Raw genomic sequence first — 22697 nt, forward strand, 5'->3', positions numbered from 1 at the left:
TCTCTAGTCTCTTTTAATTCGGTTTAAGGTTTTAGAGCTAAAATCAATATGTGTCACACTTTCCCGCTGAAGTGTCCCCAGGGGGCAGGAGGGCGAAACTCAACCTTGGAGTTATCAACCTTGGAGAGGGCTGTTGCAGAGAGACCTGCCCCAGACCTCACGCTGCGGGTTTAAAACTCACATAAAATTTGCATTCTACTTCATCATATGTTTGGTGTTGATTGTGATATAAAAATAGTATTGTAAATTACATTCGCCCTTAATTTTTTCCTCAGTCTCTAAAGGGTAACTAACACTCTAGAAATGTGCATCATGTTTGCCTTGAAGCACTGTGACCATCCGTGGTTCTCAATACTGTGGAATTCAGGTCCCCTTTACTTTAAAAAAATGTAGCTGACCAAAAAAAAAAAAAAAAAAAAAAAAAACAGTGAAAAAGTTGCCAGGTGTGGTGGCATGCACCTATAGTCCCAACTACTCAGGAGGCTGAGGCAAGAGGATCACTTGAGCCCAGGAGTTCAAGTCCAGCCTGGGCAACATAGCAAGACCCCATCCTAAAAAGGAAAAGTGACGAATTTTAATAATGCCTTCTTAAGTATCTAGAAATAAATTTCAAAGATAAAAGAACCCTGGTCCCTCACATACTTTAAAAAAGAAATCAATTCTTTTTTTTTTGAGACAGAGTCTCACTCAGTTTCCCCGGGCTAGAGTGCCGTGGCATCAGCCTAGCTCACAGCAACCTCAAACTCCTGGGCTCAAGTGATCTTGCTGCCTCAACCTCCCGAGTAGCTGGGACTACAGGCATGCGCCGCCATGCCAGGCTAATTTTTTCTATATATTTTTAGTTGGCCAATTAATTTATTTCTATTTTTAGTAGAGACAGGGTCTTGCTCTTGCTCAGGCTGGTTTTGAACTCTGATCTCGAGTGACCCTCCCGCCCCGGCCTCTCCCAGAGTGCTAGGATTATAGGCGTGAGCCACTGCGCCCGGCCTAGAAATGAGTTCTAATGCCCTATGATATGAGGGAGAAATAAAAACAGGTCATTCAGGCCGGGCGCTGTGGCTCACGCCTGTAATCCTAGCTCTTGGGAGGCCGAGGCGGGCGGATTGCTCAAGGTCAGGAGTTCAAAACCAGCCTGAGCAAGAGCGAGACCCCGTCTCTACTATAAATAGAAAGAAATTAATTGGCCAACTGATATATATATAAAAAAATTAGCCGGGCATGGTGGCGCATGCCTGTAGTCCCAGCTACTCGGGAGGCTGAGGCAGAAGGATCACTTGAGCCCAGGAGTGTGAGGTTGCTGTGAGCTAGGCTGACGCCACGGCACTCACTCTAGCCTGGACAACAAAGTGAGACTCTGTCTCAAAAAAAAAAAAAAAAAAAAAAGGTCATTCATAAGATTTATTTTCAATATGCAAATGTTCACATACAACGCTGCCTAGGTGATCAGAAGAAGGAGCCAAGATATGTCTCCGATTACTAATGTTTGCATTTAACTGAATATTGTCGATGCTTTGTTTTTTGTATATATATTTCACATTTCAAAATAAGGTTTAGATCAGTCTGTCCCTAGATGAGCCCTGTGAACCCAGCCCGTCAGTGACTCAAATACCACAGGTGGCATTGCCGCTGGCAACACGGCTTCCCGAAACAAACAATTTTGTAAAGTTCCAGCTAAAGCAAAGTAAATCTTCCTTTGATTTTACCTGCATCCCTGAAAAATTATGTGTAGATTCAAAGTATGCCCCCAAATCCTATTTCTATGTAAAAGCAGAGAGAGTATCTAGGTACAGATCATCGTGGAGTTTCAGCTGCGTGACGACTGGCAGGACATCGGAGCCGGGATGGGACGCACGACAAGTCTGTACGGGTCTCCTGCAGTGTGGGAGATCTCGCATCTCTGGGCACGGGTTGGCATTCAATGCCGATCACTGGGGCAACCCAGAATGCCCCGTGATCTTCCCACACACACACCCTGGAGGCTGCCGCTGCCCAGATGGAGGACCTCGGACCTCCCCTTGGCTCTGTGGGTTCCCGTGTAGCTTCTGATGTGGGGCAGGGGGCCAGGCCACCTGGAGGGGCTGAGAAGCCCTAACGGTTCGTTGTCTTCCTCCTCCGCAGGGGCTGAAGATCAGCGTGTTCTGGACTCTGTACTACGGCATCCTCAGCGCTTTTGCGCCTGTGTACAGCTGGATCCTGGTCCTCCGGGGCCTGGTGGGCTTTGGGATTGGAGGAGTCCCCCAGTCGTAAGTAAACCCCCAGCTCGGGCCATCCGCAGCGAGGCAGCCGCCCAGCTAGGTCTGTTCATGGCCTCGGGGGAAGGCAAAGACAGCTACGCCAGGGCTTCCGGCACCCAGGAGCTATGGTGTAGCGAGAGAGTAGCGTCATCATCAGCGTTGTAACGATTAATAACAATGAACACCACCAGCGCCACCGCAATGGCTGGAAGGTGGTAAAAGTGAAATAGCAATAAAAAAATAATAGATCTAGCACTGATTGGCCATTTCTCGTTGACACATCGGTGCAGCCCAGGAGGTGCGTGTCATTGCACTGTTGCAATCTCCATTTTGCAGTTGGGGAAACTGAGGCTCAGAAGGTGAGATCCTTTGCCCAAGTCACGTGGTGTGTCGGCAGAACCAAGAGCCTGAGTTTACCTGCCCACTGCATCCATGCCCTTCACCACCTCAGCTGCCACCTACTGTGTCCTTCCAACCTACACACAGGCAGGGGATGACGCTGGCCACGTGCCAGTCGGGTGTTGTTTTGTCGTTGCTGCTGTTGTTGTCTAAGGTAGTTAGAATACTCAGAGTTGTAGGAAGAAGCCACTGTCGCCTGGGGAACTGGGGAAGCCTTGCCCTCCAGGCTGGGCCCTAAAGCAGGGATTGGCAAACTATGGCATGTGAGCCAAATCCAACCCCCATTTCCTGGTGTTGTAAATAAAGTTTTATTGGAACACACCACACTCTTCATTCACGCATTATCTACAGCTGCCTTCGTGCTACGGACTTGAGTAGTTTCAGCAGAGGCTACATGGCCTGCAGAGCCTCAAATACTTACCATGTAGCCCATTACAGAAAAAGTGTGTTGGACCCCACCCCAAAGGGTGGTGATAATAGCCAATGTTTCGTGTTTACTCTGTGATAGTGCGGTTCTGTTTACCCAGATTGTCTCCAATTCCCGAGTTTTCCCTACGGGGGGGTGAATTCTATTATTAATCCACTTTACAGATAAAGAAACAAAGGCACAGAGAGGTAAAGTAACTTGTTCCAGGTAACACAGCCAGGAAGTGGCAGAGCTGGGATATGAACCCAAGGCCCTCTTAAATCCAGAGCCTGGGCTCTAACCATTGCATTTTACTGCCTTGCAGTTAAGAATGTCAGGTGTTTGGAAGGAACCCGAAGGCGACTTGGGGAAGATGCAGGCAATTTCATAGGGAGGGAGCTGCGTGAGAAGAAGACCGCGTAGCCGAGTCTGAGGAAGGCTAATAATGGTGCTGGTTGGTCAGCTTGTAGGGATGGGATACATGAGCATTAAAAGCTGAGGTTGGACAGGCTGGCCAGGGCAAGCTCGTTAAAGTCCTTGAATGCCAGGCCAAAGGGATCTGTCTGTAGGTGATAGGGAGCAACTGAGAGTTCTTGAGCAGGGGAGGTACTTCGGAAGTATTCATCTGGCAGTGGTGGGTCAAATTGGTTGGAGGCAAGGAATCTTATTGCGATAATGTAAGGCGATTTTGTGAGAGGCCCGGGTAGATCCCTTGTAATTGATTCATTCATTCCACGAATACTTGCTGAGCCTCTCTGGTGGCACAGGCAAGAGAGACGTGGCCCCTGTCATAGGCTGGGGTCCTGGGAAATAGACTCTGAGATGGAGACCTGTGTGCAGGTGGCATTAGAACTGATATCTGTAAGCCAGTGAGAAAAGCAGGATTTCTGTCCTGCGGTGGCATGTGGCAGGAAGTGTAGTTGCCCCGCCATTGCCAAGGGGACCTCTGCTAGCCCGTAGGGGTCAGAGGCTGGAAGGACCGTTCAGTGTTGTTCCAGATTGGGGCGAGGGGGCCAGAGCTTTCTGCCCTCACGTCCCCTAGTCACTGGATGTGGGCTGTCATCAAATGGGAGCAGGACCTCGGCCAAGGCAGCTGCTTTGGGCCAAGGCAATCCCGCAAGGGACTCAGCTGTGATCTCTTAGCAGACAACACTCCTGGTCATTCCACAGGGAATAAACGCCTCGGTCCAGAAGGGCAAATCCACGTGGCATGTCACAGCATCCTCTACAGCCCACCCCTTGCACCTCTTGGGTCAACTTGCTTCGCAGACACTCGTGTATCACTTAGCAAGCATTGGGGACACATTGTTTGAAATGCATCGCTAAGTGATTTTGTTGTGCAAACATCACAGAGTGCACTTACACAAACCTAGATGCAGTTGTACTACACACCTGGGCTCCATGGTGTAGCATTTTGCTCCTCGGCTACAAGCCTGTACAGCAGGAGACTGTACCGAACACTGTAGGCAGCTGGAACACAGTGGCAAGTGTCTGTGCGTCTCAACATAGCTGAACGTTGAAAAGGTACAGTAACAATATGGCATTATGATCTATGGCCCCACCATCATATTTCATGTCAGTGGTTGACCGAGATGTCCTTTTGCAGTGCGTGATTACGTTAAAGTCACTCCATTTGAGAGCAACGGTCCCTACAATATTCTGGTTGTCTTTTTTCCTGCAGAGATGTATACAGTGTGGCTGCTGGTCTCATGGCTGTGACAGATGCCTGTCTCTCCCTCCTCTGCTACCCCGTTCTAGATTCCCTCCCCTTTGGTTAGCACTTCCGTGGGTCTAGATGGTTTATGGGGCAGGGTGACCCAAAGGGTCTGAGTTCCTGGTCACCATGCCCTTTGCAGGCCATGCCTGCTACACTTGTCCATTCATTAACAGCCCTGGGCAGAGGAGTACCGAGGGATGTCCTGCGTATCACCTGGGTGTCCCTATAACAGCAGCTCTACCTGCTGGAGGTGATGGGTAGGATCACTTTCTCTGATAGAATGGTGACTGCTTTTCTCACCTGCTCATTTCTTGATTCAAGGAGCCCAAAGTCCCTGGGTAGCAGCAGCTGTTGCTTAAAGTCTAACGGGACTCTCGCTATGTCCCCTAGCAGAAGCTTCCCCTCTCTGGGAGCCAGGACCTTACACCCGCGAGAAGTCGATGTGAGAGGTACAGATCCCCCCCCAGGCAGGTCCCCGGGGGCGATGACAATGAGAGCTGCTCCTCCTCCACCCCCTTGGTTCCCAGACCCGCGCATCCTCTCTACTGGGGACACGGCCCCTGGAGGACAGAGTCCCGTTGTCACAGGGCGTCGCCTCCAGGATGACATCTCAGCAGCACCTGGGAAAGGCTGTTCCCTTGCTCTCCCAGGCCAGCAGCTCCTGGGCGGGTTGGTATATGGTAGGACTGGAGGATTCCATGGTGACGTACCCACTGCTGCATCTGCTTTGTCGTGTGTCAGCTGCCCTGGTCCCGCTCAGTGGCACGAAGGACCGTGTGCCAGTGGGTCAAACATTCTTTAAGTCCTTGGACCATGGTGGCGGCAGGGAAGAGAAACCGGTACCCAGAATCACTGCTGGTCAATTTGGTCAAGATGGATCCCTGCTCCTTCCAAAATGGAAGGGTCCAGTGACAATCTGTTGCTACCAAGTGACATGGGGGGGGAGGTTCCACGTTGGTCCCCGTTGCTGGCACCTGGGCTCACTGGCGGCAGAAGTAGCAAGATCAGCCTTGGTGAGTGGCTGCACCCCTACAGCACCTGCCCTCTGAGGACAGCGATTGACTCCTTGAACCTGCTCGGTGTCATGCGCGGGGAAGACGGAGAAAGACAACCCAGAGGGCCCACGCTAACTCTAACACGGGGGGTGGCGAGATCACGGGCTGCCCAGGTTCGAATCCCAGCTCTGTCACATGACAGCTGCGTGACCTTGGGCAAGTCCCTCGACCTTTCTACACCTCAGTTTCCTCATCTGTAAAATGGGGGACGACAACATACCCACCCCGTGGGATCACTTCGAACAGCAAATGGCAACACAAGTAAGTGCCCGGGACGATGCCTGGCCGAGCACTCCACGCGTATGAGCAAACGTGGGATCTGCCGAGGGCTTCGGTAAGAAGCTCAAGCGTTGTCGCCGTGATGGGCCAGGGGCTCAGCGTGTGACTTGTAGAAAGAACAGGGGGTGGGGAGGGGGGACATGACCACGTGGGTTGAGCACGTGAGCAAATCCCCAGGCTGGAAGGACAGTGCGTGGCCCTGGGTCCCCCTCAGTCCCTCCCTGCCTTGTTCATGGTGGGTTCCGCCAGGGCTCTGCACAGCAGCGCTGCACGTGGCGGGCTCGAATCCGGGATGGGCTTGGAAACCACTGGACCTTGACACAGCCACAGGCGTGGATCTGGGCCGGGAGGCCCGGGAACCTCTCCATTCACCGACGAGGGCGCAGTGCCCCCTAGTGGCTGGAAGGAACGCTCACGCAGAAGGGCGAATCGAGCTCCTTCCCCCGGGGGTGCCCGGGCGGATGCAGGCAGAAGGAGCCTCCCAGCAGTCTCCTGGATTTCCTTCCCGTACTATCAGCAAAGAGAAAGGAACTAAATGTTCAAGATGGTAAAATGAGAAGTACCAGCTTTCTATTTCTTCTTACGAATTTCCCGGAAATGACACAAACGGGACAAGAAAATAGAACACAATCTTTCGCAGTGCAGGAAAGCAAGAAAAGGGTGCCACTCGGTGGACCAGGAATTTCGAGGAACCCCTGGAAGCTGACAAGCCAATGGGATTGCCATGGCAGAGCAACTGGAACAGAGAAAAATCACACCCGGCAGCAGCAAAGGGAGGGGGATTCTTCCCCTTGGAGCCTGGGAGAAACGCCCTTCCCAGGGTCCGCAGGTGCAGGGAGAGGGGATAGGACGCCAGGAGATGAAATAAAGGACCCAGCAGCTAGGAGGGCCTGTCCTCTTACCTGTTGCCGCGAGGGTCCCCAGCCCTCACATGCCACGCCTGTCCCATTGAGTTGTTCATTTACTGAATCCTATCATAGCCCTGCTGTTTGTTTGAGCTATTGCTACAGTCCAGGCACTAGGCCACGTGCTTTACATAGATTACCATTCACAAACCCACGAGACCTTAGGAGACATATATAAAATCATCACCTCTGATTTACAGGTAAGAAAGCTGGGGCTTTAAAGAAGCTAGGTAGCATGCCCCTGGTCGTACAGCTAGTGAATGGCAAAGCCCAGATTTAAGCATCACTGGATGGCTCCCACTTGTAACCCCAGCACTTTGGGAGGCCAAGGCAGGAGGATCGCTTGAGGCCAGGAGTTGGAGACCAGCTTGGGCACTATAATGAGACCTCATCTCTACAAAAAAAAATTTAAAAATGAGCTGGGTAAGGTAGCATGAGCCTTTAGTCTCAGCTACTCGGCAGCCGAGGGGGAGGACCGATTAAGTCCAGGAGTTCGAGGCTGCAGTGAGCTATGATTGCACCACTGCACTCCAGCCTGGGCGACAGAGCAAGGCCCTATGTCTAAATAAATTTAAAAAGATAATAATTTGATCCTCTCAACCTATTCTCTTAACTACTTCACTAAATAGCTCTTTTATTTTTTAGAAGGGCAAATAAAAACTATAAACAAAATTACAGAACTATTTAGCCATCCAAGAAAACCACAGGCTTCCCACCACTATAACTCTACCCATTTGCATAAAGATGATTATGTTTTAACTGTACGCTGTTCTTATCTAATGATAAAAATGGCTCCCCCAAGTTCATTATTTGGAACATTTCGTTGAAGATATTTTCATGTAATTAAATGTGATCCAGAGCTTCCATTAATTTAGAATAGCTTTATCCAGTTGCAGCACCTCGTAAAACCAGATGAATTAAGATGTTGCTGTATGATTTTTAAAAGCTCAACAGCCAGAAGTCCTTATAATGTACTCTGAATTTTTAATGTAAATACCAATTATTTTTTGAATAAGGAACTCATTCCTCCATTCTGATCTGTGCTTTTCTATGTTCCTCCTCCTCCCCGATTTCTTCTTTCTTTTCTTTCTCCCCCAGACTCAAGGGGATATGGGGGGGGATAGACTCTTGGTGAAATGAGCTACAGAGTCACACAGCGAAGAGAAATATTGGGGCAACTTTTGCAAGCCAGTTGCACCTGGGTTCAAATCCAGGTGCGGCTGATGCCAAAGGCACTCACTGTGTTGAACGACTACTTTGAAAGTGTTCAGAGCATGGGCATGCATAGTCAGAAGGTCCTGGTAAATCATTCCTGTCCCCTGGGTCCCCGGAATTGATTTGGAGATGACTCTGGTAATGTAGAGATGGTTGTTCTCAGCAGGTTTTTTTTTTTTTTTTTTTTTTTACAAATCCACTTTTATTTATTTACTTTTCATCAGTTTAAATTCTTGAGGGGTACAGCATCACACAGATTCTATGTCCAATGGCCTTAGCAGGAAGGTTGCTTCGGAATTTGGCACGAACCATGCCACTGTTCCCGTGGGCCCGAGTTACCTTTCCCCAGATTACTCTGGTTTTGTTTGGTTTGCCCCCAGGAGTCACTGTTGTTGTTCTTTGCTTTGTATACATAAGCACATCTCTTGCCCAAATAGAATTCAGTTTCATCTCAGGCATAAACACCTTCAATTTTAAGAAGAGCTGTGTGGCTCTCTTTGGTTCCGGAGACCGAGCTTATAGCCAGCAAAAATGGCCTTCGACCACAGCCTTCCAGACATATTTGCCTTTTAGAAGTCTTGTTCCCAGGAGACGGCCACAGGCTCCAAGATGGCGGAAAGGTCTCAGCAGGTTTTTATTCCCTTTAAGGAGGGAAAGAGGAATCACATGTAGGATGTCAAATATTGTAGTTTGTCTATGGAAGAGCATCGGGAAGGAAGAGACGTTCATTCAAGCAAGGGAGTTAATGAGCATTTTATTTTTATCCTTGCAAACAATATATTTTTGTTTTAGAAAATGTAGAAAACGCAAAGAAGCATCAAAAAATGATAATCATCTCTAATTACACACATATCTCCTCTCTAAAATACTTAAGATACAGATTGGTACTGGGGGGGGCAATAGATTTTTATTTCCAGCAGAGGGCGCTGTGCACCCTGGCAGGACATTTATGTAAGTGCGGCGAAAAGCTGTGGTCATTGACACGCTCCTTGTGATTTAGCTGCTCTTAACGATGAATATCCCAGGTAGCCAGCTCCCCTGTTCTACACTGCAACTTGCTTCAGAATGTCCTTTGGATCGGTGTCAACAATGAGCTTGCCCACACACCCATCCCTGACACTGCTCTTTCCTCCAAAGACCAAGCAGAAATGCCAGACTGAGATCACAGGTCATACTGTCCACGCATGTGATCCAAACGGCCGGCCAAGCTTTCATTTCCCAGTGCTGTAAATGCGATTATTTGCAGTCAAAATTTATTTATGCCAGAATCGGCTGCTTCTTGGCATTGCTAATTTCACTGCTCACTCTTTTATTTTTCAGTCTGAGTGTAATAATTGCCATACTTTGGATGCAGCTCGTCTTCATAATCAGCTGTTATCAATAATGGCCACCTGTGGAGCGCGAGGATTATAGGAAAAGATGCTGCTTGTAGCGTAGGTTGCAAAACAAGAAATTGAAAACGGCCTACGTATTAATCAACAGGTGTAGGTGAATGAATGATGATACGACTGCAATGAGGAAGGCCATGTAGCTGCTAAAAACAACGCAGTAGCCCCGCCTACATTCATATGGAAAGATTTCCCAATTGTCTTATTGAAAGCACACCCTAACACAAAGAGTCAAGAGCAAGTTGTTTGCTCTGGGAGATTCAGCCACACATACTCCAAATTGTCCCACTTAAAGGATGAGGGAACTGTCGTGGAGGGCTGCTCCTGGGAAGTCTAAATTCTTTGGCACTGCTGATCTGCCACCACGAAGGTTGGCAAAGCAAGCTTGGGTGACCAGAGAAAGTCCTCGGGAAAGGGTCGGGGGTGCGGGCAGTTGGAAGTTGGGCTGGCATGCATGGAAGTGGTAAGAATTGGGGACATTAGTATGGGCGGAACACTGGCAGCGTGCTGTGTATGTTACGAAGAGGAAGGAAGGAGGGAGGGCGGAAAGGAGGGAAGGAAGGGAGAAACAAAGGAAGGAAGGAAAAGAAGGAAGGAGGGAGGAAGGAAGGAAAGGCAGGAAGGAAGGACAAGAGGGAAGAAGAAAAGGAAGGGAAGAGAAGGGAAGAAGGAAGGAAAGAAGGAAAGAAGAAAAGGAAGGAAGGAAGGAAGGAAAGAAGAAAAGGAAGGAAGGAAGGAAGGAAGGAAGGAAGGAAGGAAGGAAGGAAGGAAGGAAGGAAGATAGGTAGCATGGTGCTTAAATTTATTTATTTATTTATTTATTTATTTATTTCCATAGAGAAGGGGCTGGAAGGTTGCAAAGCAAACTGCTGGTAGTTATGGCTCTTGGGTGGAAGAATGCAAGGAGGGAAGAGAAGTCACCGGATCCTCTGTGTACTGCTGTATTGCCAAGTTGTTTTACAGCAAGAATGCATTCATGTAACGCTCTGTAACTGAAAAAGACTTCAAGAAATAAGTTATAGGTTCATCATAAAAACAAATCCTTGACCTCTGAGGACAGGAGTAGTTTTGCCCTTAGGATATTCTATGGCACTTTTTCTTGCATGGTTAGCAGTTTGACCTTGATTTGCTGGCGGACGCTGTGAAGTTAGACTAGATGGCATTTACATTTCTTCATACTTTTCTTGTAAGAGAGTCTACCTGAACTGCTGAAGCCCTGGCTTTTCTTCTGAGGCTCCTGGGAATTCTTTTTGCTTTGGACAGAGGTGCCTTTGATCTGAATCCTAAGAGGGACTTTCCCTGGTGACAGAACTGTGTCTACGTCCCAATGCTATTGCTGAGGCCATTAATAAAGTCAGAGGCTCTGCGGAGAAGGGTGTCACAAGTTGGGCTCTATAGGAGCGGGCTGAGCTTGAGGCAGAGATTCTTGTACTAGTGATTTGTGGAGAGAGCGTTCTCAGGAGGAGCCTGTAAAAGAGTGAAGGATGCTAGAGAGATAAAGGGAAGAAGTCCGGCAAGGGCGTGGTTTCAGGTGAATTCCACCTCCCCTGATCACGCAGGGAGCTGGGGAGTGTTCAGTGCTCCGTGGGGCCTGTCCCCTGATGAAGCCAGGGACTGGGCCTTCTGTACCCGTGCACCAGTCTGCAGCCCGCCCTGGGGCCAAGGGGTGTAACCCCCAGGTACCTCTGTGTGTGGCAGCTTGAGATGCTCAAAAGTGATGCTAAGAAAAGGTTGCATGTATGAGCCACTAGGGGGCGCTGCGAGGTAGGCACGCTGACTCAGTACAGGGGTCCTAAGAGTTCTAAATGGGTCATGATTATCATCTGCCTCAAAAAAAGGCCAAGGAAATTAGCCTCCCTTAGGCCCCAGCCCCCTAAGAGGAACCAGGAGAGGTACATGAGACCATCTAGGGCAGGTGTCCTCAAGCTACGGCCCGAGGGCCACATGCGGCCCACCGGGTGTTTTTGCCGCCGCTGCCTGTCCTGCTTAGCAGCCAACTCGTCCCAGGCCCACAGTGCGCATGTGTGGAATGCGCCCTGCACTCTCCAACTGCCCTCCAACAGTCTGAGGGACGATGAACTGGCCCCCTGTTTAAAAAGTTTGAGGACCCTTGCTCTAGGGGGTCAGGTGCCTGGCTTAGGTGGGACATACGAAGGAAAAGAAGGCCTCCTCTTTCTAGCACCATGGAAGGCAGCCTGGGGAAATAGTTTGAAGGTTCCCTTCTCTCTCCAGCACACGCAGAGGCGGGGGTGCGGGAGGGAGGGAGGCATGGAGGCAGCAGGTGGAAAATGCAGCCAGTGCAGTCGGGACACTGGATGCACTGAGCACACGGGTTCGTTGACTGAGCAAAGAAGCAATCATATTGAGGATAATGAGACCCACATTTCTCATTATTGGAGAAGGGGATTGCAAACATGCAAATTGGGAAGGTCAGAAAGAACCCTGACCAGGTGCAGTGGCTCACACCTGTAATTCCAGCACTCTGGGAGGCCAAGGTGGGCGGGAGGATCACTTGAGGTCAGGAGTTTGAGACCAGTCTGAGCAAGAGAGAGACCCCATCACTACTTTTTTTTTTTTTTTTTGAGACAGAGTCTCGCTTTGTTGCCCAGGCTAGAGTGTCCTGGAGTCAGCCTAGCTCACAGCAACCTCCAACTCCTGGGCTCGAGCGATCCTCCTGCCTCAGCTTCCCGAGTAGCTGGGACTACAGGCATGCGCCACCATGCCCAGCTAATTTTTTCTATATATATTAGTTGGCCAATTAATTTCTTTCTATTTATAGTAGAGACAAGGTCTCGCTCTTGCTCAGGCTGGTTTTGAACTCCTGACCTTGAGCAATCCGCCCGCCTCGGCCTCCCAGAGAGCTAGGATTACAGGCATGAACCACAGCGCCCGCCCCCATCACTACCAAAAATAGAAAAAATTAGCTAGGTGTGGTGGCGTGCACCTGTAGTCCCAGCTACTTGGGAGGCTAAGGCAGGAGGATCTCTTGAGCCCAGGAGTTTGAGGTTGCAGTGAGCTGTGATGATGCCACAGCACTCTACCCAGAGTGACAGAGTGAGGCTCTGTCTCCAAAGAAAGAAAAGAAAAAGAACCCTAAGGTGCTGAGCTGGAATTGGAGGTATACCAGTGTGAACTCATTGTCTCTTAATAAATATACATTATAGATAAAGAAATAAATATAGATATATGATGTGTGTGGAGCGAGGGAGAAGGATTAGATAGATAGATAGATAGATAGATAGATAGATAGATAGATAGATAGATAGATGGATAGTTTTAACTGAGTCCACTGAGGAGCTGGAGGCAGTGATAATCCAGCAGCAATGAGCACACTGAGCATTCAGATCTTGGTGTCTAAATACCATTCTCTGCCAAAGGGAACCAGCGGTTCTTAAAAATATGAATGGCTCCAGGGCTGGGGCAAGGAAAGTACAAGATGGGCTGGAAATCTTGTGCCGCAAAGTAAGGAAGATCTCGAGGAATGGTGGAGACATGCGAAAAAAGACCACAGGAATCAGCTTGAAGGGGCTCCCACTGGCCAGATCTGGGACGGTCTGAGCGTCAAAATAATCACAGGTTATATATAAACCACTGAACAAAATCCAAGTCTCCAAGTCCACACTGATTAAATGACTAGATAATAGATAGCTAGATGAGGCGAATAAAGAGAAGGGAATGCTCTTCCTTGGAGTAGAATGTCAACTAAGCATTGTAAAAGGAATGACAGAAGTAAAAAATATCACTTGTCACTCCACAGTGGTAGCTGGTTTAGGCAGAAACAGTCAATGGCCAAAGCCGGTGCGTGGAGGGTTTGTGGGGGAAAGGATATGGGCATAATCTCTGACTATTTTCTCACAGGGTAATTGTTAATCCCAAATGGAAAAATGAGAACTGAGGGTGGAGAAATCAGTTCGACACCAGCCTGGTCCTGTGGGGGAGATGAACTTCACCAGTGATGGGCTGGGCTGACCCCATGTGGCCCTGATGTCACATTCTGGGAAGGGCTCAGGGTCACTCCTGCGGTGCTCCTGCCAAGAGAACATTTTCTCCTAGACCTCCTGGGTTTCACTTAGGGCCCGATGGGAGTCTATCTCTGCAGATCTGGGGTGGGGGCGGGGAGCCATTTATCTAGCCATCATGACTGCAGGACATTCTGATGTAAGTGGTCTACTGACCACCCGCAGGGGCATGGTGGCCTAGAAATTCAGGACATGTAGCAGTTTCCCCACCCAGCCCTGGCCTTAACCCCTGTCTGTCCCTTTGCTTTCCCAGGGTGACGCTGTATGCCGAGTTCCTTCCCATGAAAGCCCGAGCTAAATGTATTTTGCTGATTGAGGTAAGGAGGAGGGCGGCCCGGGTCTCTAGAGAGTGCCGGCTCTCTGGCAGGAGGCTCTCTGATGTCTTGAGCCACAGGTCAAAGAAAAGCAAGTTTAAGAAAAATATAACATACTTGCTATGCAAAGACTTGAATGGACCAGTTGGGTCGATTCTGGCACGGCTGTTTTGCAACATGCATACATTCTTCAGTTGGGGAGAAAATCCAATCCATCATTCCTTTAAAAAAAATGGTGGCAAGCAGGTGGCAGGTCCTTCTGGAGCTGGGAAGAGCTCGAATCTGAGAGTTGGTGTCGAGTGGTGTGGCTTTAGTGGACCAAACTCCTGTCCTGTCACATCGTCACCCTCTGCCACTGTCTTTCACCCAGACTGGCCCGTGTCTTGTGTGACATCTCCATGCTTGGCCACTCCTATAGCCATCTTAAAATTCTTAGAGTCCGGCCACTCCCCCTCAAGTCCTCCTTCTGCCAGGGACTTGTCACCCATTTTCCAATCAAGAGCCGAGAGATCTCAGGGCAAATATGATGACCCGATGACCCTGCCCCATGCACGGTGGCGGAGTGGCGTATGTGACCCTGCTGGACCTTAATGTCCACAGTGATGACCATGAAGCCACTCTGACCTCCCCAGTCACTGTAACCACACCGACAACATTGACCACATCGAACCCACAGCCCAACTTAACCGTCCTGACAGCATCCACTCCTGATCTGTTAGGGGGATGCTCCGCTGGTCCACACTGGTGTGGTTAAATCAGTTGTTTCAATATTGAAATGCATCTGGCCCAGCTGATCTTGAACTCTGACTGCCCCTCATTGTCTAACACCCTGTCGTCTCATGGAAGTCCCCTAGAGCTTCCCACGACCCAGCAACTACAGAGTCAGTTCCCTGCACACTGTGGACGGTGTGTGTGGGGGCTTTTATGGTGTCCCTTCTGAATGGCCAGCTGTGCCTGTCGTTAGACATTTTGACTGTCACCCCAAATTATCAGCAATATAAATGGCCTGTGGTTCGTTTAAGCAAAGGAGGACTTAGGATGGCTCTGGGGGAGCTCCAAAACTCATGTGGAGGCTGAAGGACCAGGTTCTGGAATAGCTGTAGGGTCAGGGTCCCAACAGGTATCCTCAAATTAGGATGCTTTGCGGTGGTTTAAGAAAGGCACTATTTATAAAGTCCCTGCAGGGTGTTGGCAGCCCAGGCCCAAAGGGGCAAAGGCAGGGAGTAATTGGCAGCCCAAAGAGTTGTATGAAGGTTGTAGACAGGAACCATGACCTTCAGCTGAGTGAGGCTGGGGATTGGCACCCCGATCTCTCTCTCCTTCTTCCCTTCCATCTCAGGCAGGGCTCCCTACTCGGTCGGGAGCCGGAGGATAGGGAGCCTGTTGATGGAATCCATAGAAAGGTGGAAAAGGACAGAGAGTGACCTGGAGAGGCAAACAGAAGACATTCAGTCATACCAGGAAGAGGCAATTCTGATAGAGGACGCTGGGGCACCAGTGGGCAAGGGAGATGGATGTGAATAGACCAAAGCCAATGTGTCCATTTGCACAGCCACATTCATGGCAGCAAGGAGTCCGAAGTGGGAGGATGGTTAGAGGCCAGGAGTTTGGGACCAACCTGGGCAACATAGCGAGACCCATCTCTACAAAAAAAATTTTTTAAATATAGCTGCATACTAGGTACTAGAAAAAAAAATAAAATAAAATAAAATAAAAATTTTTTTAAATAATTAGGCAGGTGTGGTGGCACACCTGTCGCCCCAACTACTTGGGAGGCTGAGACAGGAGGATCGCTTAAGCCAAGTGTTCAAGGCTGCAGTGAGCTATGATCATGTCTCTGCACTCCAGCCTGGACCACAGAGCGAGACCCTGTCTCTAAAAAGGAAGGAAATGCTGACACACGCTACAACATGGGTGACCCTGGATGAACCTTGAAGGCATTATAAGTGAAATAAACCAGTCACAAAAATGCAAATACTGTATGATTCCACTTATATGAGGTCCCTAGAGTAGTGAAATTCATAGGGACAGAAAATAGACCAGTGGTTGCCAAGGGCTTGGGGGAAGGAGAAATGGGAGTTATTGTTTAATGGAGAAAGCTTCATGTTTGCAAGATGAAAACAGTTCTGTAGATGGATTGTAATATGTGTACAACATCGTGAATGTACTTAACACTACTGAACTGTATACTTAAGAATGGTTAAGATGGTAAGTTTTGTTGTGTGTATTTTACCACAATTAAAAAATGGAAAATAAAAACCACCTTACTGGGCTTGGTGGCACACCTGTGATCCTGGCAACTTGGGAGGCTGAGGAAGGAGGATCACTTGAGGCCAGGAGTTCAAGACCAGCCTGGGTAAAATAGTGAGACCCACATCTCTAAAAAAAAAAAGTAAAAAAAATTAGCCAGGTATAGTGGTGTGTGCCTGTAGTCTTAGCTACTCGGGAGATTGATGTGGGAGAATTGCTTGAGCCCAGGAGTTCAAGGCTGCAGTGAGCTATAGTCACACCACTGTACTCCAGCCAGGGTGACAGGGTGAGACCCCATCTCTTAAAAAAAAAACCAAAAAACCCAATGTGTCCACTATGATATGGACATCACGTGATATTGACTGTATTGCTGTCCTTAAGCTGAGCTGCTGCATTGCATAGTGCATGTGGGCACCGTGCAAACATACGCAGTGTAGACGGTGCCCCCGGGACATGAACAACATAGCGACCCTGGCCTAACCCTACGGACCACAGGGAAGGGGTGGCTTGTTCTGACCTTGCTGAGTCCAGTGAGCTCTTACCCCCATCCCTAACCTTGTCCACAATGATCCGGTAGTTGCTCACCGTGTGGACCATATTACCCCCACTACTGACCCCGATTCTCCTGCACCAGGTGTTCTGGGCCATCGGGACGGTGTTCGAGGTCCTCCTGGCGGTGTTCGTGATGCCCAGCCTGGGCTGGCGCTGGCTGCTCATCCTCTCGGCTGTCCCACTCCTCCTCTTCGCTGTGCTGTGTTTCGTAGGTATCCCTTAGGACATCTCAGCCTGTGCCACCTGGCACCCCACTGAACTCTGTATTTTGGAGGGGAGGGGATGGGGAAGGACATCAAGCCACCTTCTGAGATATTTTTTCTGAATAAGGAAATGAGACAAGGGAGCAAGGCCTGAGGTAGCCCCAGAGTGTAGTGTTAGATTTCCTCCAGACAGACACTTCTGGGATGTTTGCTAGGGAGATAGGTGGGGGCCAATCCTTGGCTCCATCATTGCAAAGTCTACACTTAAAGTGACTGCATTGGATTAGTTGGGACTCTTAAGTTGCAAGTGACAGAAACCCAATTCAAACTGGCTTGAGTGAATGAGAGAGATAAATGCATCACAGAGCATTAAATCCGGCTTCAGGCATGGCTAGATCCAGAAGTTTAAATGATCTCCCCATCTCAGCTTTGCGTAAACCACGCCCCTGGTGAGATCATGCCACACACTCATCATTTCATGTGCACACATGTGAAACACATTATAGTCAGTGGGGCACCTGTATGTATGTAGATGGGGAGCTCTCATGCATGGTAAATACTACAATAATTCCTGCTAATGACCATAGGTATTAATAACTAGTGAACTTAACTATGTGGCAGGCTCTGTGCTAGGCTCAGAGAAGTCTAGTCATTGCACAGGGTCACACGATCAACATGGTGAATGCTAGAGCCAGGATTTAAGGCCGGGTCTCCGAGTCCACACATAGATAAGGGTGTGTGGCTGGGAGCGAGTGTTCTGTCCCGCCCTGACCAGCCTTCTGTGGGTTTCCTGTCCCTCGCAGTGGCTGCCAGAGAGTGCGAGGTACGATGTGCTGTCCGGGAACCAGGAAAAGGCGATCGCCACCTTAAAGAGAATCGCGACGGAAAACGGAGCCCCCATGCCGCTGGGGAAACTCATCATTTCCCGACAGGTGAGTTCCTGGCCCCGCCCACTGCGGGGCGCACGCACGTCTCTCCTGGGTGTGCGTCCAGGGGTCGTGCACGTGTGTGGTGAGCGCATGTACCCAGCGTGGGGTGCGCATGCGTGTGCGCGCGCGCGCGCATGGAGCAGATGCGGACTCAGTAGGGGGCAGGACCTGCAAGGGGGGTGTCGCAACTCCAATCTGTATTTTGGCTGTCAAGTTCTAAATGTGCTACCTGGAGCATTTAGCCGGTAATTAGAGGAACACAGCATCTGCTAATGGATCCTGTAACTGCTCCTGCTTCGGTTGCGCCTTTGGGCACCGACGATGTGTGACCCGCACGTGTGACGGATGGGCAGGAGGAGCGCAACAAAACCACACGGGCGCGCAGATCCAGGCCATCAAACCACACCCGCCGCAGATGGTCTGCGTGGTTGGTGCGTGGGTCCCCCGGGAGCACCAGCGGGGAATCCGCCGCCGTGAAACTCTGTCGCACCTGCGCCACGTGGGCGCCGGCGTTGCACACGTGGGAAGGGGGGTGCAGATCTAAGGCTGCAGTCCCTGCTCTCCAGAATCATCTCGGGGCGGATTAGAGAAACATGACAGATGCCCTTAAGCAGACAACAGACCCTATAAGGAAATTATCTTTTAAAATAAACTTATGTTTCCGGTTCTACATTATGCAAGGAGAACTGGATGGCATCTCGGCAGACTGGGAGGAGGTGTTTAGCACGGTCTGACAGCACGGAGGCCGGGGCGCGTACCCCCAGTCTACTTTGGGAGCCACAGGGGCAGGACAGGGGAGCGCCCTGCAGGAGGTGCAGGAGGCCGCTTGTTGCCTTTGGAGAGAGACAGGTCGCCTGGATGGAGAAAGTACGTGGCGGTTTCAGCTGTGCGTCCCAAGGTGAAAGTTGCAAGGGTGGATGTGCCGCTTGGGGGTGTCACTTTGGAAAGGAGCTGCTCCCTGGGCCTCTCTGTGTGTTCCAGGGCAGCCAGTAGCAGGGTTCTGTTCATCTCAAGGCAGCAGCCGTGCCAGCTGGACGCTGCAGCCAGGGACAGGGAGGTGACAGGGAAAGGGCTCACCTCCCCCAGGACGGCTCCAAGGAGGCGGTGAGTCCTGAGACAAGCAAGAAGAGGAGAAAAGACTGGACAGCAGGGTTCGGGGGGTGGCTCTCACATGTAATCCTAGCACTCCGGAGGCCAAGGTGGGAGGATCACTTGAGCTCAGGAGTTCAAGACCAGCTTGAGCAAGAGCAAGATCCCGTCTCTACTAAAAATAGAAAGGAATTACACTCTGGGAGGCCCAGGCCAGCGGATCGCTCAAGGTCAGGAGTTCGAAAGCCTGAGCAAGAGAGAGACCCTGTCTCTACTAAAAATAGAAAGAAATTAATTGGCCAACTAAAAATATATAGAAAAAGTTAGCCGGGCATGGTGGTGCGTGCCTGCAGTCCCAGATACTCAGGAGGCTGAGGCAGGAGGATCCCTTGAGCCCAGGAGTTTGAGGTTGCTGTGAGCTAGGCTGACGCCACCACACTCTAGCCCGGCCAACACAGTGAGACTCTGTCTCAGAAAAAAGAAAAGAAGAGGAGAGAATGCCTTTCCAGAATCAAATCAAGTCTCCAAATGCCAATTTTCCCTGAACTATTCTGCCAAAAGATCAATGTACCAAAAACATGTTTTAAGGATTATTCTTTTTGAATATATTTAGTAAATAGTAATATATTTTCCTACATATATAAAAATACATCTATTTATCAATATAGCCTTTCTATAAATATATTAATGAATCTATTTTTGAATCTATTAATATATATTAATGCTCTATTCCAAAATATACTCAATAAATACAAACTTTCTCAAATATATTCAATCAACATATTTAACGAATATTGTCTTCTTAGCCAAGAATATATTATAAAATATTATTATTGGAGAAGACATGGGTAGACTACACCCTCATGACCTATAATGTATATTTTTTAACTTTTATCATGTTTAAATAAAAGAGCATTTCTCAAACTGCTGCTAAGAAAAATATGTTCATTAAATATATATCTAAAAAGAATATAATCACAGAGGAAAAAATATATATTTTTTTGATACAGACTCTTGCTTTGTTGCCCAGGCTAGAGTGCCATGGCATCAGCCTAGCTCACAGCAACCTCAAACTCCTGGGCTCAAGCAATCCTCCTGCCTCAGCCTCCCAAGTAGCTGGGACTACAGGCATGCGCCACCATACCTGGCTAATTTTTTCTATCTTTAGTAGAGATGGGGTCTGGCTCTTGCTCAGGCTGATCTCGAACTCCTGAGGTCAAGTGATCCTTCCGCCTCGGCCTCCCAGAGTGCTAAAATTATAGGCATGAGCCACTGTGCTGGCCCAAGAATATATTTTTTAAAAGAGCATTGTAAAGCAAAGATTTGATAAATTTGTAAATGATATAAAATTGGCCGATGAGTCACTTAGCTAATCGATGGTTTGGCAAACTGGCCTTCGGTGAATTGGTTTTTCAGCGCATCAGTTATTGTCACCTTAACCTACAGCTGGCCTTGGGGGGGGGGGGGAGAGACAGAGAATGTGTCAAATGATTGGACTGGTTTTCTGCTCCCTGGGTTCATGGGAGTGCCCGGGGCCAGAGGCAGCCAGGTCTGAGGGGTCTGCTTCTCAGAGGACATGAGATGGCTCCAGTTTATGGGATCAAGGCCCCTGGACATTGCTGGGTCTGGCTGAAGGTGCTGGGTAGCTGAGCCCTGCAGGTCTGAGTCCTGGGTTCGCAGAGCCTGAGTGTCCTGTCCCCACGGGCACCCCTCCCAGCAATGGTCTCAAGCCACCAGCTGGTGCCACACACATCTGCAGGGTACAGAATAAACACTATGTCCTTGTCTCGAAACAGGAAGACCGAGGCAAAATGAGGGACCTTTTCACGCCCCACTTCAGATGGACAACTCTGTTGCTGTGGTTTATATGGTAAGAGCTGTTTGGTGACCACTTTGACCCCATTCCACTCGCCCCGCCCTCTTCTGGCTTTTGTTTTAATGCGACGCACAGAGAACACTTTGATCTTAGGCAGCGTTGGAAAATTTCAGTAGTTTGAACATCACCCGCCTGCTTTCTGCCATATCCAGGTTGTCATCTGTACTGTTATTTTCTTAGTTTCTTAGTTTTTTTTTTTTTTTCTTTAACTTGACTTGCTTTTTACTCAGATAAGGATCTTTGAAGAGGAAACTTCATGTCTCTACTTCAAAGGAAAACATTTTAATTGCAGGTCATAGATAAAAGTCACTCTTAAAGATAAATACAGTAAAAAGTAGCTAGATTGATGGTTTGCCAGGCAACGAGCTTCTATATTTAGGAGACAGAAAGACCGAGAGAAAGGGGAGGGGTTAAGGATTCAATAGCACATACATGAGACTGGGATATAATTAAAAAAAACTGAAAGGAAACTTCAAAGGGATCTTTTTTCTCTACAGTACGATTTCCTATTTATGCCACATCCATGTCTTCCTCTCTGTTTATCTTGCCTTGGGTACCACCAGTGGCATGTATTTTGGGAACCGCTGATTTGGTCAACATGGTCATTTTTAGAACTTCCAGTTCTGATCCTGTTCAACTTTTCTTAAACAACAGCCGTGGGAGGCTGGCAGTCGGGGCAGCATTTGCAGACGGTAATCACCTTAAACTTCTCAGCCAATCAGATTTCAGTCATCTTTCAACTCTCTTTGTCCCAATTCATGAACACAGCATTAACAGTGTACAAACTGGCCTGGCTTAAGGCTTTGTGTTCTTTTTACACCAGTTCTCATTTTTCCTATTCACCTTTGAGCAGAGGTGCTAATTAGCAGGGAAGTGTCCCAAACGTGGTTGATTATAGGGAAGAGAAGAAAAAGGCTTCGATAATACTCAGAACTGGGCTCCAGCTCAGCCCACACATTCTTAAGAGCTGAATTAACTCACCAAGCATTTATTAAACACCTGCCGTACAAGTGTGGAGTCCACAGGATTTTTAAAAAAGGGATTGGGGGACAGAGTTAAGAATATGTACCTTTGAGTGTGTATACCTTTTTCAGTATTCACTACTTGAATACTGAAGCAATGAATTGGAGGCTAATTTTAGTGCACCGGAGAAGTCACTACAATTAATAGCACAAATTATAACCCCAGGAAATTCATCACTGGCTTCCGATTCTGAGTGGGTTCCACGTGACTATTCCACCGGGCAAGAATGTTCTGGCCCTGTAAACTTGGCTATCCTAATTCCTGTGTCCATCAGGAGTTGATAAACTGTGCTGTTCTGAAATTCTGAAATCCCACGTCCAAGTTGACCAGCTTCACTCAGAAGCCCTGACAGATGTCAACAGGACTGTTTTCTTTCAAAATTTGGTCCCTACAACCGTTTTCACCCATTGGCAGTTGCATGGACAGCCTTGGGGATGCTGTGTCTCTAGGATATAAGATAGTTCTTGGTTTTTCCAAGAACACAGAACCACCTCCCTTCCATCACGTCTCGATGCTGTTTACCGTGTTTCTCCAAAAACAAGACAGGGTCTTATATTCATTTTTCCTCAAGAAGACACCCTAGGGCTTATTTTCAGGGGATGTGTTATCTTCCCCTCAAAGCCTCAGTTTGCAGCACGCACAGGATGGACGGGACCTGACATAGGGAGCCAATGGGTAGGTCTTATTTTCGGGGAAACACGGTACCTGCCATCTTCCTGCTCAGGGTCCCCAGTAAAGCCCCCCAAAGACCCAGTGCAGCTGAAAGGCTGGTCCCTGCTGCTGTAGACACAGGCTCTTCCCAAAGGGACAGGGCAAGGAAGCTTGCATTTCTCGGATCATTTCT

The 22697-nt window shown here is 48.9% G+C and overlaps 1 protein-coding gene and 1 pseudogene across 1 annotated transcript in view; one reads left to right on the forward strand and one right to left on the reverse strand.

Annotated features, from left to right (window-relative positions):
- SVOP (SV2 related protein) overlaps nucleotides 1-22697 on the forward strand; it is a 66273-nt gene that overhangs the window by 31624 nt on the left and 11952 nt on the right. Inside the window, exons 6-10 of the mRNA XM_012756576.2 lie at nucleotides 2119-2243; nucleotides 13871-13934; nucleotides 16816-16941; nucleotides 17740-17868; nucleotides 20751-20824. Coding sequence (XP_012612030.1) covers nucleotides 2119-2243; nucleotides 13871-13934; nucleotides 16816-16941; nucleotides 17740-17868; nucleotides 20751-20824 — 518 coding nt within the window. The remainder of the gene's footprint in view (nucleotides 1-2118; nucleotides 2244-13870; nucleotides 13935-16815; nucleotides 16942-17739; nucleotides 17869-20750; nucleotides 20825-22697) is intronic.
- LOC105866928 (large ribosomal subunit protein eL33 pseudogene) lies at nucleotides 8379-8770 on the reverse strand (annotated as a pseudogene).

The sequence above is a fragment of the Microcebus murinus genome, chromosome 22, assembly GCF_040939455.1.
Source record: "Microcebus murinus isolate Inina chromosome 22, M.murinus_Inina_mat1.0, whole genome shotgun sequence".
NCBI classification, from domain to species: domain Eukaryota; kingdom Metazoa; phylum Chordata; class Mammalia; order Primates; family Cheirogaleidae; genus Microcebus; species Microcebus murinus.